Source organism: Talpa europaea (assembly GCF_964194135.1).
Source record: "Talpa europaea genome assembly, chromosome: 6".
NCBI classification, from domain to species: Eukaryota; Metazoa; Chordata; class Mammalia; order Eulipotyphla; family Talpidae; genus Talpa; species Talpa europaea.
This window is the reverse complement of record NC_140072.1, coordinates 12,038,374-12,052,452: the sequence shown is the minus strand read 5'-3', so window position 1 is coordinate 12,052,452 and position 14,079 is coordinate 12,038,374. Positions and strand designations below refer to the sequence as shown.

At 53.4% G+C, this 14,079-nt stretch overlaps 1 protein-coding gene across 1 annotated transcript in view; it reads right to left on the bottom strand.

Annotated features, from left to right (window-relative positions):
- KLHL29 (kelch like family member 29) overlaps positions 1 to 12,218 on the bottom strand; it is a gene marked incomplete at its 3' end in the record, with an annotated part of 115,656 nt that extends 103,438 nt beyond the window's left edge. The window contains exon 1 of the mRNA XM_084234489.1: positions 11,859 to 12,218. Within this exon, the coding sequence (XP_084090615.1) occupies positions 11,859 to 12,143 (285 nt within the window). The 5' untranslated portion in view covers positions 12,144 to 12,218. The remainder of the gene's footprint in view (positions 1 to 11,858) is intronic.
- Positions 12,219 to 14,079: the final 1,861 nt, after the last annotated feature.

Sequence of the window (14,079 nt, the reverse complement as noted above, 5' to 3'; positions counted from 1 at the left end):
CCTGGAGCCCAGGGCCGTTGAGGAATGGGCTCTGGATGGATATCATCAAAGGTGGTAGATGCCTTTCATTTCATGCAAGCTCAGAAAGCACTTTGCAAGATGCCTGACTTTGGGGTCCCTTGAATCAGAGGGCAGCTATGAGCATCTCAAGATGTAGGTGTTGACGACTGTTGCTGAGACGCTGCCCCAAGAGCCGGAGGCAGTCAGGGGGCTGCTCTGAGTGCATTAGACCCTGGGGCAGTGCCATGCAATCATCAACAGCACACACTTATTTTTTTGGTAAAAGCAAGTGCATTTCCATGACGACACCCTCCTCTACCCACAATTCAATTTGGTAATTCAACACCTATTTACTAAGCACAGGGCAGGCGGGTATGAGGTACTGGCATTGCAAAACCCAAAGCGCAGGCTCTTTGTCTCAAGGACCCACATTCTAGAGGAAGAGGGAGACCTACAGAGAGGAGCAGGGCATGCCGTGAAGGTCACGGCAATGACAGTAACAGCTCCTGCCTACAGAGTGTGTGCTGGACAACAGACACTATCACAGGTGCTTCGCATGATTAAGTCATTTAATTTCCCTGACAATCCATAGGAGTCATTATTCCACTTTATAGAAGACGAAACCAAGCTCTGAGAAGGTAAGTAACTTGCCTGAGGTCACACAGCTAGCAAGTGAAAGAGGCAGGATTTAAATCTGTCTGGGTTCCTAATCTCATCTCCGAGGCGTTAAGCATTTACATGCCTGGTATGTAACGGGCATCCCAGCTCAGACTACTTAATGTGGTTGTGCTTTGCCCTCCACGTAAAACCCTCCTGCCCTGAAGCCTCCTGCACAGCCCTCCTCCTGCTCTCTGGGGGCTGGATGTGCCATCAACAGAAGTCGAGCTTGAAATCCTAAAACAACACCTCTAACGACAAGGGGGTTCACTCAGTTACCCAGGACCAGCTGCTTTGGAACTGCCCACCAAGTCAGCAGTGATTATAGGAGAATGTCTTCAGGCTGGCAGTCTCCAGACGGGGCCCACTGTGGAGGGGCGTCTGAGCAGGCAAGGCCAGAGACACTGATGTGCTCTCACCCGCTCCTGCCAGATGTGTCCTGGGGACTGCGTCGGTGTTTCCTGTCCTACTCTTCTTTAAGATTTCCTTGGGGGCAGCCATTCCTCTGCTGGAGTCAAGTTCTTGGCCTCCTGGCTGGGGTCCCTTCTCTTTCACAGGACCACGTGGGGCGTCCAGGGGTCTGCACTACAGGGAGCACAGCCAGCAGGTGAAGGAACTTTCCAGAGGCAGAGCAGGACCAAGAAGCCACCAGAGATGGTGTCTGCCCGCCAGGACTTGATCCACAAGGTCCTGATGTTCAGTCGGCAGCCTGACCTTGGTGTTCTGGGCCTCACATCTTTGTCACCTGGGGAGCTGAGGTGGCATGAGGGGCGATGGGTTGGCTGTTGCTGACTCAGGGCTGCCACCAGAGCCCACCCGGGCCCTGGCTGTGAAGACAGAGTTCCAGGGACTGAAGGCAAGGGACATAGAATATTTGAACTTGGGAAGATTTTGCAAAAAAAAAAAAACCAAAAAAAACCCGTTGTCTACTGTTGGCTGTGGCAGTTACTAATTTCTGCTGGGAGGGAGAGCCTTTTTGGAAGCATATGCTTGTTTTACAGCGCCTTTGGACCTGCCAGGGGCAGACTCCCTCACAGCTGCGTGAACTGTCAAATCGATGGAGCCCCACCAGCCTGGCAAGGAGACTGCTGGAATCTCAACAATGGATAATCCCAAATTCCAAGCACCACATCTTCCTCAATTATTTACAAGGAACACGATGTGGGGCAGTGGAATCCAATTCATAATGCCTTTTTAATGCCTTTATAATACAATATTCACAATATTCCCTTCTAATCGCAGCGGATGACGGGTCGCCACTACCGAATTCCCGTTATTGTGAGTTATGGGCACAATATATTAGGCCCAATATCCTCTTCTCAGACTAATATTGTGGGGAAATAAGAAAAACACCCTCAGCATGCTCCCGACGTACCAGGCGACGCAGCTGGAGTCCGACTGCTCCTGGCTAGGGCAGGCAAGGCCTGGGGCTTGGCCGGGGGCTCTGTGCTGGAGTATCACGAGTCTTTCCTTCCCGGGGATTTTCTTCTCAGACTCACACTCTTCCAGCGTGGGCTGTCCCCACACGCAGGCCTGTGTCTCCACATAGCAGCGGCGTCACGAGGAGGTAGTGAGCTAGCTGGCCGGCGAGACTGTCCCTGAGATTCCTATCTGAGGATGGCCACAGCTCCTGCCTCCTGCGATAGTGGGGTGCCTGGGTCAACATGTCTAAGAACCCACCAGCTCAAGCCGGGCATCGATCAACATGAGCGAAGGGCAGCAGGCCCCAGGACACGTGGAAGGCCCTGGCTGGCCGGCAGTCCTGTGTGGCTTCTTTGGATGGCTTCTGGGTACTTGGAGTTCAAGTGCACACTTATGCAGGGGTCCTCGCCTCTGGCCTGGAGAACCCTCACTGCCAGAAAGATCCATAACCACCGCTGAACACAGCAGGCGCCTTCACCCGCGTTGTGAGTGCTAGAGAACTGGACCACCACTATGCTTCCCGGTGCCCCAGACTCCCCGACCCCCTTCTCAAAGGCCTTCGTGTTGAACTTGGCAGTCACTTTGCTGCCTTGCAGGGTGCCTGCAGTCAAGGGAGTGAGTGGGGGTGCCCCAGGCAGTCAGGTCTCCCCTGAGTCACACTGGGGACTCCTCAGTGACACAGTTCCCAGGTGGCCCTCCCTGGGCTGGGCCCCCTCCTGCTTCTTCCTTGGGGACCGTCCCCATCTGCTTCCACTGTGCTGATCTGCCCCAAGGGCCCCCAGGCCTGGGCCTCGCTCCAGCCACAGCAACTCGCACTCCTGTTTCTCCTCAGGAAGGAGGTTATGTGGTGCGTCGATGCGCCCTGAATTTACAGACGCTTCCCCTCTCTCTAAACAGTGAGACATCTGCTTCTATTTCTTTTTTTCTTTTTGGTAGAATATATGTGCCATAAAATTTGCTTTTTTCACCATTTTAAAGTTTACAACTCGATAACATTTGTTGCATTCATGACGGTGTGCGGGATCACCACAATTCCAGAACTTTTCCATCACCCTGAACAGAAACTATACCCACTGGGTAAGAACCACGTCTCCCAGCCCCCGACTCGGCGCTGGGTAACCTCTAGTCTACATTGTCTCTGTGAATCAGGGCATTGATTTCTTATAAAGCACTTTGCCTTGTTATTTCTTGCAGACCTCTCAACACTGCAGGGGAGTGGGCACAGCTGCATTGAGCCTACAGGCCGGGAAACCAAGTCACGGGGACCTTCGGTGTCCTGTCTTGAGCTGCTCAGCCAGTGAAGACTGGACACGACCTGAAATCTGTTTTCTGACCCCAGTCTGAGTTGTTTTCCCCCCTCCTCAGGCAGACTCCTCAAATATGGGCTTCCCCCCATTCCGGGTGGGGGGGACTGTCCCCTAGTGGGGCATGCTGGAGGCAAAGCCTGTAATAAACAGTAACCCTCTCGTTCTCTCTGCTTGCCAGGAAGACTGCGGCCAGGAAGACAGCGGCAATCACTGCTGCTCCAACCCATATAAAGGGCTGATGATTGGCGGCACCCGCTGCCCAGCCCAGGTGTAAATCCACTGGAATAAACAAGGGACAACCAAGAGGGAGCCACCCTCACGAGTCTGGGGATTGCTCCAAACCTAATCTTGGTGGGTGGCTGGATAAGCCTATGGCCTTGCTGGAGAGAACAAAGTCAAAGCGAACTGAAAGCAGATGCTAGGGGGATGCCAGTCCTGCACTGAGTCTTGGGCCAAAATCAGAAACCCTAAGAAAGAGGGAAAGGCTGTGACCTCAACAGTCAAAGGTCCTGAGGATCCCATATCTGGGTACTCTCCTCTACCCACACGGCTTGACTGTTGAGGAAAAAAGTTTGTCTGATCACAGAGAAAAGGACAGGACTGAGGCTGGGCACGGGGGAGAGTGGCCTGGATCATGCCCTTTGGTCCTGACCTTGGTGGTTGTTCCAAACTGCTGACGAGGGCAGCCTCTTTAGGTGATGGCGCTATCACTACGGAAAGTGGAAAGATGTTCAGCCGGTTGCTCATTCAACAAAGTTTCCTGAGGATGCTTCTGGGTTGGCACATACAGTGCTGGGAGCTGAACTCGAGCCAGGCTGCCCAGGGAGGACTCTTAGCCCTGTTTTGAGGTCTTGAACAAGTCACTTGGTTTTTCACATCCTAAGTGGTGGTAATAAAGTGACCTCAGAAAGCTCGGCTGAGGATTTAAAAAGCTAATGTGGGGACAGAGCTTAGAACAGTGCCTGCAATAGTCATTACTACATGCAAGAGGCAAATGCAAAAGGCTGCAGAGAATTACAGGCAGGCAGGAGAAAACCCCCAAGCAAATAAAAAAATTATGATTCCGTGAATCCAGTGCTTTGGGAGAGATGGGAGGGGGTGCAGGATCTCAGGCAAAGGTCTTTATGTGTGAACTCTGTTCAGCTTCATGATCTGGACCCAGGTGGCTTCAGCTAGCCCGTGATGGCATCCCCTACTCACACACTGGATTTTTCCACCATCCTCACCATGGGCATTCCATAGTGATTCCTCAGTTTTTGAAGGCTGACCCATCGTGTAGGTAGAGATGATGTCAAGGCATTTCTTCCCCTACCCAACAACCAGGGCCAAATATATTCATGTGCACAAGTTCATTCATCCCTCCTCACTTGTTGAGAACTGTTCCATGGCTGGACATCCCATGGACCTTATTCCTGTGGTGTTCACTGCCCAGTAAGGAGACAGATGAATACATGGCCAAGCCTTCGGGCTTAGTGGAATGTTGAAACTAAGTGGTCATCTGCTATCTTACATCAGCTCAGCTGTGCAGGGACCCACCACGAGTCACCACAAGTCTCCTTGGTGGTGTCAGGCCTTCGGAGGACTCAAGACAGTTTGGCTGCTTGTCTGAAGAAAGTGAGTAGGGACAGGTTGGGTTTGGAGGAAATTCTTACTGAAATTAAACTGAATCTGTAGATGCCGATGGTGAACTAAGAGGAGGGGTATTAAGTGCTCCTTTTTATGTTGATTCTACCAAGTTATTTTTAGCATTGTGGACAATTCTGGTTGACAATAGATTGGGCTCTGAAAGTTCATTTGTAATTTGGCTGTTTAGATTTTGGAACTATACTTTCCCTATAAAAAATGTTATAAATAGTGATGAGATTCCCAGGCTCGTTCTCCAAAGCCCATTTAACCTATAATGTAGCTACAATACTGTCCTTTTGCAATGATAAAAAATTGTTTAATTGCAACATGAGTAATTAAATGAAACAGGGAAAACCATTACAACTGAATAAGAAGTAGATTTATGTTCATCTTGAATGACATTGTTTGCAGAAAACCTAATATAATTCAAGAAGAGGCCTTTCCAAGGGCTTTTGGGGAAGTGGCGGGACTGGTGCTATTTGAGAGTCACAGGCTGTCAGGCGGGTGGGTGCCGAGTAGTATCTGCATCATGCAACCAGCTCCCTTTCCTGATTTCAGGCTTAGAAAGTCAGAATTTGTTTTCCTATGTGGATAGTCACAGGACAAACTCACCGGTCAGAGTCCACAAGGGTGGTCTCCTCGGGATGGACTTTTTATTCTGAATCAATAGCTTAGCATCCGCTGTTATGATGTCTGGGAGCAGCAGGTCCCAGTGCCACCGATGTGCGGGGGGTGGTGGTGGTGACAGGGTCAAGTGCTGGAGGCTCAGAACTAAAGGCCCAGTTCTGGTCAGTGCTGGATTCTCATGGTCAGAGTGGCCTGAGCAGTTCCCAAAGGCCAGTGTCATTGGCTTCTCGCTGGCAAGACAAGCCTTGTGAGCGTCCTGTTTCAGACTCACTGGGAAGCTCTTGGGGAGGGTGGGACGTGTGCAACCTGGGCGTCTGGAAGTCACGCATGTCCTGTGTTGATTCCCTGTATGGGACCATGTCTAGGAGAGTCATAGACTGTCCTTTCTGTGTGAGGCATGCGGGCTGGGCCTAAAGCTAGAGGAAAAATTATTGGGCTTAAGCAAATGGGCTGAAACACTGGGGGTGTACTGCAAACAGGGCCACAAATTCTCCCAACCTTACCTACCCACCTTAGCAAGAGGTGCCTCCTACAGAGGCAGGCTGTACGCCCCGCCTTGAATTTGGTGGTTTGGTCTTGAGATTTGCTTTGACCAATGGGATTTAAGCCAATACGCCTGAAGCTGAGGTTAGAAAAGTGCTTACACAGCGAAGCTTGTCTTCTCACCGCTCTGGAAGCCTGAACCATCTGAATGAACCCGAGCCAGTCAGGTGGCGGGTGAGAGGTCTCTCAGCAGGGACTTGTGGTGGCTTGGCGGACGGTCAGCTAAGCACCTACGTGTGAAGCCATCCTAAATCAGCCACCAGCCTGCAGCCTCCCCACAGCTGACCTCAGACCAACGAGAGAGGCCCGCAGAGGTCAGCCAAGCCAGCCTGCGCAGAACTCAGCCCCAACCACAGAACTGGGATGCTTTCAAGCTACTAAAGTTTTGGGCTGCAATTACTCAGCAAAAGTTACGTTAAACCCACAACCGGCTCGAGCCAACAACATCTTTTTCCTGGAGAATCTGTAGCTGCCTTTTTTCCGACAGAGGCGCATCTCTTCCAGGTGGGGAGCACATAATTGCCCCCCTTTGTCTCCCTTAATCAAATGTTTGTGTTCAAGACACTCAGTTGACCCTCCCCAGACTGTAGACTATTTTTTTCAATTTTATATACAGGTTGTGACTGACAATGGGGGTTTAAGTCAAGGAAGATGGAATCCCAGCTGCGGTCGTAACAGAGTGCAGGCGAGATGCATTAGCTCACTACAAACACGCACACGCCGTTCTCACAACGCATTACCAGGGCCTGCTAATTCATCACAAGGGAAATCACAACTTCTCATTCAAGAGGAGGAAACAGTCTTTTGGATAAAATCACTCACAGTCTGGAAATTCACCACAAAAGTGGCTGGAGTGATTCTCCTGGCCGAGCTTACTCAGCCGGCTGTGCTTTTCAATGTGAGGACAAGAGGAAGGGACGGGGCCTTTTCATTCTGGAACTGTGCAAAAGACGCTTCATCCACCCCGGGACCCCAGAGGCACATGAGAGCAGACGTCTGCCACGGGGCCTCCCGGTTTTTCACAGCTGGGTGATTCACCACGTCCCTATAGACATCCAGACCATGTTCCCAAAGGGGGGCATTTCTGCAGAGAATTTGGGGTGCATGAAGAAGACATCAACCCCAGCATCATCACTGATGATGAAAACCCCAGAGCTCATAAATGTCAGAAATTCGGGTGTTTGGCACTCTGAGGAGGGAGCCTGCAGATTTCAGGTCCCTGTCGGTTTTTCTCCCTGACACCGGCAGAGTTTCTGTCTTCTCCGCCCAGATTCATTTTCGAGGGCTTAGCTCCGAGGAGCGATGGGAATGTTTCAGCTCGAGTGCTCCTGACCACAGGAGAAAAAGCCCCCGATACGTTTCCTAGACATCAGCGAGGATGCTGGAAACTCCATTCTTTCAGGAACGAAATTGCATTTATGAAGCCGTCCTTTTTGTGTTTCATCTGTCAAGCAGGTTTGCTGAGAATAATTTAAATTTCATGCAGCAGCGACTGCAGAGCGTGGGCAGCGGGACTGCCTTTCATCCCCAGACAGAGCTGGCCGCACTCAGGCCTGGCTGAGGGGTCAAGTCTGCTGAGCAGCCCTGGCTGGGCTGCCTGGAGCCCTCCTGGTGGGGGGATGTGGGGGGAGCAGCTTGCCCCCCAGTTGGGGAGGGACAGTCCAGGGCGCCTCCTTCAGCCAACCAGCACCCATTGCCAGTAGGACTGACTCCCTCAAATGTGTGGTTACGAAGTGAACCCAGTCTCTGATCTGGCTTTTCAAAAGTAACTTATTGCATGGTCAACGAGTGACAGGCACTTGCTAAGCTTCCTCACACATTAACTCAGCCATCCCTTGCAACATCTTGGTGAGGAAGATATCATCATCCTTATTTTATGGGCAAAGAAGCGGAGGCTCAGAGAGCTACACTCAGCTTCCAAGTGGCAGAGGCAGGAGTCACAGTCAGTTCTGACCCCCGGGTTGTGCTGTGAGGGGTCACTTCATCTTTAACCTGTCTTTTCCCACCTGGAGCACAGCAGGTGAGTGAGTGCACTTTCTGGCTGAAATGTGGTGTGTGTGTTAGTGAAGTGGCTGAGAGGATGGGAGAGTCACCACAGCATCTTGGCGACAATGGTTACCATGGAGAATGTACCAAGGGCAGGGGGCGGCGGTGGAGGCAGCCAGGCTGGTTCTGTTTCTCACTCAGTAAGCGATGCAGGAGATGCACCAGAGTCATGCAGAAAGATGATTTTTCTGACTCTTACTTTTCTGGTCCACAAAACAGAGGGGCTGCACGGCCTGTCCATCCTGGCTCTGGGGACTTAGGACTCGGATATTCAAAGGTTGACTGAAGCTCTAGGAAGCAGTTTGCTGGCCTGATTGATGAGTGTGTGTGTGTGTGTGTGTGTGTGTGTGTGTGTGTGGTCTGTCTGGCCAGGCCCTCCAGGTACCTCAGTGTTCCAGCCAGATCTGTGCAATCTAATTGGCCTTTCATCCAAAACACCTAAGAAATCTTCAGGCCACAGAAAAGTAAAGACAGGAAAAAAATCAACTCAGGTCTGAGGGCAGCAGTGACAAAAAGAATCGCCATCACCTCACTGGAGTATAACCTGCATGCCTGTCCCCTGCCCCGGAGAGCCGGCACCACCCACTATGGCTAAGCAGAAACTGACCGGGCCAGGGGGAGCTGGTGACCAGGGCTGGGGGGAGGTGAAGTGGCAACCATCCTACCTTCGTGGGATGGCCTGGGTGACCTCAAGCATGCGACACACCCCCTGCTCCATGCTCAACCCAACAGGACACAGGCCTGTCAGTTCTGACATTTGTCACCTTCCGGGGATGTTTCCCTGAGTCCTCAGGGGTGGCTCTGGCCCCCACACAGCACTGGAATGCACCAAGGAGCCAAGGCCAATATACTCAAACAGCCTCCCCCACACTCGGGCCACAGGCACCCATACAGAGGGGCACGCCTCTGCTCTTGGCAGCTGTGCTGCTCCCCAGCACCACCAGCATGGGGGGCTTGGCCCTGCGCACACCCTGGGCTTGCCTTTGAGGACAGGGCCCCATGGTGAGAAGGGCTTTAGAACCCCTTCACTCAATGACTAGCTTCCTGAGGGTGCCCTCTTCCCTCCAGCCCCCGGCCGCCAGGCCTACAGGCCGGTCACGAGGTCGTCACTCAGAAATAGCCTACTTTCCCTCGCTGCTTGGGGCCAGCTCCTGCCCCCTATCTGGTCTCCCTTATTTTCTTGGTGAGGTAGAAGTGATAACTTTGTTACAGGGGCACGGCCTAGTCCCACACGTCTCACCTGGGTGAACGTGACTGCGAGGACCGCAGCCCCCCTATAGGATCGGGAGGGGCTCGGCTGTCTTCCGGCCCTTCATGTAGCCCTCATGGCGACTCCAACAGGCCAGGACCACCACCGGCTCCCATTTTATAGGCGTGAGACCAAGAGCTCAGGAAACTTGCTCAGCTAGTGAATGATGGAGCAGAACTCAAACCCAGGAGGTCTGGCTTCAAAGTCTGGCTTCATCCACTCCACTGAGTCGTCTCTGCCAATAACCTCCACGGGAGAGACATTCTTGGGTAATTTGGTTGCACTGTCCAGGCCACAGATTTGTTAAACACTGGCCTGTGAACTCCCTGAGGCAAGAGCCAGTCCATGGCCGCTCAGTAAGGACTCAGTTTGTTGACCGGGAAAACCACAGATACCTCATTTGGGGCCTGCCTTGTCTCTTGATGTGGTGCTGGCACGGGGACAGGCATCTGGGGGGAGATACAGGCTGGGGGAAGAGGACAGCAGCTTGGCCAGAGTGGCACCATGGCTCCAATTTAATAATGGCACCCTGGGCAGAAGCCACTGCTGGCGCTGTCCTCCCTCCCCGCTGCACACCCAGTTCTCCTGAGCACCCCAAAGAATCTAGACCATACTAGGCATCTTTGTTTGACCAGACAAGCCCCTGCAGGTATGAAACTGGGCTGGAGATGGTTACACGGGAGAAATGGAATTTAGTTCCTCTGTGGTCACATGTCAAGGAGCTGACTGTCCTTCAGGCATGAACTTCTGCCCTCCTCCCTCTTCCCCACTGCCCCCCCGCCCCCCTTAGTCACCCAGCTCGGTCCTTGCCAGCTGTTGTTTTCTGTCTGAGGTTGGGTTCCTTTCCTCCCATGTGCTGTGGTTTGGGGCCCAGTCAGTCAGGGAAGGTGAACACGGAGCTGCTTGGGAACAAAGCAGGCGCTTCTGGGCAGGGCAGCCCTGCAGGAGGGGCCGTCACCTTTCCTTGCCTGGCAGAGCCCACACCTGTGCCCAGGTACTGCCTGAAGTGGTCCCCCAAAAGCCCTCATCTCTGAGACCAGGTCCAGCCCCGGCAGTTGGCTCCAGAAGCTGCCATTCTCCAGATGGTCAACAGCTGGACTTGCCATGCTGCTGCCTGATGTGGCCGGTAGGGCAGCTGGCTGGCTCCACTGGGCAGAGGTCACCGAATCGGAGCAGTGCCAGGGGCCGGCGCCCAGGGGAGGAATATATGGGGCTGGTCTGAGGGCGTCCTGCCCAAGTAATCCTCCACCTCCTTCCCCCGTCCAAATTCCTTCCCTCCCCACCTCTGTGGGGTGGTGTTTTCATAACAGGAAAATAAAATCAATAAGGCACTGCAGCAAGATGTCAGCTCTGAGCAGGCCTCCAGCACGCCATTGTCTGGGGCCTCCCTGGGCTCTGTGCGGCCCTCATGGTCATTACTAGGAAGCAGGGCTGAAAGCAGGTTTTGAAAATCATAGAGACAAAGGCGCAGACACCTGGAGTGCAGCTTTCCAACACCACAGTCACCTCACAATGGCTGGGCCCCGGCTACCCTGCCTTTAACTTCTCTGGCAACTTTTGTGAAAGCAGGAAAGAAAAGAGGAGACGCCCATGAAAGCCTATCCCCGAGCGGGCCCTGAATAGCCGGCCCAGGCTAAGCCGGGTGGGGGCCTTCAGGGGCCAGGGCTCCACCCCAGAGCCCTCTGGATGCCTGTGAGCGGGACCAGCCCAGCCCGGAGCCAGGCAGGGTCCTGGCAACATTCCCGTTGCTGTCCTGTAAGCCAGCGGCCTGGCTTCTGCTGTCATCCCGAGGGGCAGCCACTGCCTCCAAGGCTGAGGCTGATGGCCAGGACCAGAGGCCTGGGTCCTCTCAGAAGGTCCAGCCTTAGGTCAGCTGTCAAGACTGGGTGTGCCTCAGCATCCTGGACTGTCAGATGCGCTGATCTCCAGGCCTGTCTGGGGCCTGGAGGCGAGAGAGGGTGTGAGGCCTCTCAGCACAGCGGTCGCTACGTGTAGATTTATGGCCATTTATGACAAGAGCTTCTGGTCAGTACCTTCTTTCAAGCCCAAGTCTCTAGTGCTCCCGGGGGTCCTGCATAACCTAATTTAACTCACTTAGAGAGCCTATATTGCCTGGATTGCCAATGTGGAGCTCTATTCTTATTTCACCCATTAAATAACATTTTCATCAACTTGGCTGAGACAACGGTTGGCCTCAGCACCTGCTCATCTTCCTACAAATTAGTCACAGAGATAGACCTTCTGGAAAAAACTAAAACCATGTTAACCGTCAACAGTTGCCTGGCCCAGCTCCAGGAGGCCAGTTCTTTGGAGTAGGCAGCATCCAGGCTCAGAGCCCGTGGGGCTGACCGGCTCCAGGGCAGAGAGGCCCCATGTCTTACCTTGGTGGTGACGGCGGAGGCCGAGCTGGCCACGAGGCTGGTGATGGCCTCGCCGCTGCCGGTGGTGCAGGGGGCGGGGGCCGTGGCGGGCGTGGGCAGCCGGGAGGGCACCACGGGCAGAGGCAGGAGGCCGGGCCGGGTGCTGAGGCTGCTGACGGTGCCGCCACCGGCCCCGGCAGTGGCGCTGCAGATGCTGGTGGTCCCATGCGTCCCGTTGGCACTCCACTCGCGGCGGTCCCAGCCCACCCGGTACTCTCTTTCGAAACGGCTGTGGTGCCGGGACATCTCGGTGGGCCGCGGCGGCTCCTCACAGGGAAACAGAGGCCGGACCTGCTGGCACAGAGCAGAGAGGAGGGCAATTTAGACAAACGGCAGCCCTGCCCGAATGGGCGGTGGGGGCAGCACGTCCCTCGGCGCCTGCTAAGCACCTCCTTGGGGTGCAATAAAGGACTTTGAGATGTTAGCTCATCTCATATTTACGGCCAGCCCGCAAAGCAGGGGCTGCTAGTTCACCTCACAGACAAGGGTCAAGGATTGTCCAAGATGGCAAAGGTGTAGTGGGACGGATTTGGGCCCAGCCACAGTGTTCTGTGGCTTTTTGTTCTGCAGCCCCACTGCCCGGGACCACACGGCACACGTGCTCTAATGAGACCTGGGATTTCATCGCTTTACTCTACGGAAGCAGGATTCTGTGGCCACGACTTCCTCTGCCCTGTGATGGGGAGAGACACTCACTTTGGAGAGAATAAGGCCCTCGGCACAATTCACGTCTGATCCTTCTAGCAGCAGCCGGCGAGGTGGCCTGGGTCAGCTCCAGTTACTGGGCCAGGGAGCTGACTACTTCTCCAGGTCAGAGAAGTAGTGAGTGGGAAAGTGGTGGGACCTGGGTCTTTGGACAGTAGCTCAAGGTAAGACTCAAGTCTGAAAAGGACGCTAGTTCTTCAGACCCCTACGATTAAATCACCAGCACTGCAGACCTCTGCGCTCCCGCCCTCTGTTAATGGACATCTCCTCCCAGCCCCCATCTTCTCTGATATCCAAACCTGAGGTCCCATGGGGTTGTCATGGAGACCCTGACACACCAGGTTACCCCCAAGGACCTTTTGCATCATCAACGTCACCCTCAGCCAGGAAGGGTGAGAAGACACAGGAGAGGCCATCTCAGAGAGGCCAGAGCGAGGCAGGGCCAAGAGGAGTTCCAGGGCAGACACAGCCTGGAGCATACCTTTACCTGGAGCACACCTTTACCTGGCCAACATGGCGCACCATCATTCTTTTGCCCAAATATCCACTCTCAGGAACTCCCTCCCTCAGAGAAAGCCACCCCCATCGCCCATCTCCATCTCTGTGCTTAATAAGCAAAGTTGTTGATTCTCTTGCTCCAGTGGCTCCCCAATTCTGCTCCCTCCCACCTGCACCTCCACCTCCCATACGGACGCTGTCAGCCCGTCTTCCTGCCAGCCTTGCCTGCTTGTCCATTCTTGCCAGCTGTCTTTAGGACTTTTCAGAGTACAGGTCTGATCAGGGTGTTTCTCTGTCCTGCTTTAAGTCCCATCCTTTAGGAGACGGCCTGGCCTCTGCCTGTGGCCCAACTTGAATGGTCTGGGCTGGCTCACTTTCCAGCACTTTCACTCCTGCCACCGCAGAGGTGATGCCTGTCTATCCCCAAAGCCTGCGGTTCCGGAAGGCCCTGCATGCTCTCCCAGCTCTCCCAGTTGGGCCACGCCAGTCCTTTGCCAGGAATGGCTTCCCACCCTGTCCCTGGCTCAGTCCTGCATGTCTTTTTTCCCCGCCACATTGAAACAATCCTGCCTTTCTTTAACATGGAGAATTTTTGGGAGTTCTCTTGTTTCCTTCAACAGCCCCCCCAAGAGAGATAGCACTATCTAAGCGTTCTGCATAATGATTCAACTTCTGTATCTTGTGAAATAGTCACCACAATAAGTTTAGTTAACACCCAAACTCTCATTCAGATACAAAAATAAAAGAATTTTTTTCCTTTTTGTGATGAGAACACTTAGGATCTGCTTTTTAAACAGCTTTTCTCTATCTCACCCAGCAGCTACTATAACCACCTCCACCTCCTTATTCCTTTTTTATCTTATAACTGGAAATTGATACCTTTTTACCAACTTCTTTCAATGCCCCTCCCCTCACCTCCTGCCTCTGGTAACCACAAGTCTGATCTTTTTTCTTTTTTTTTCTTTTTAGATTCCACATA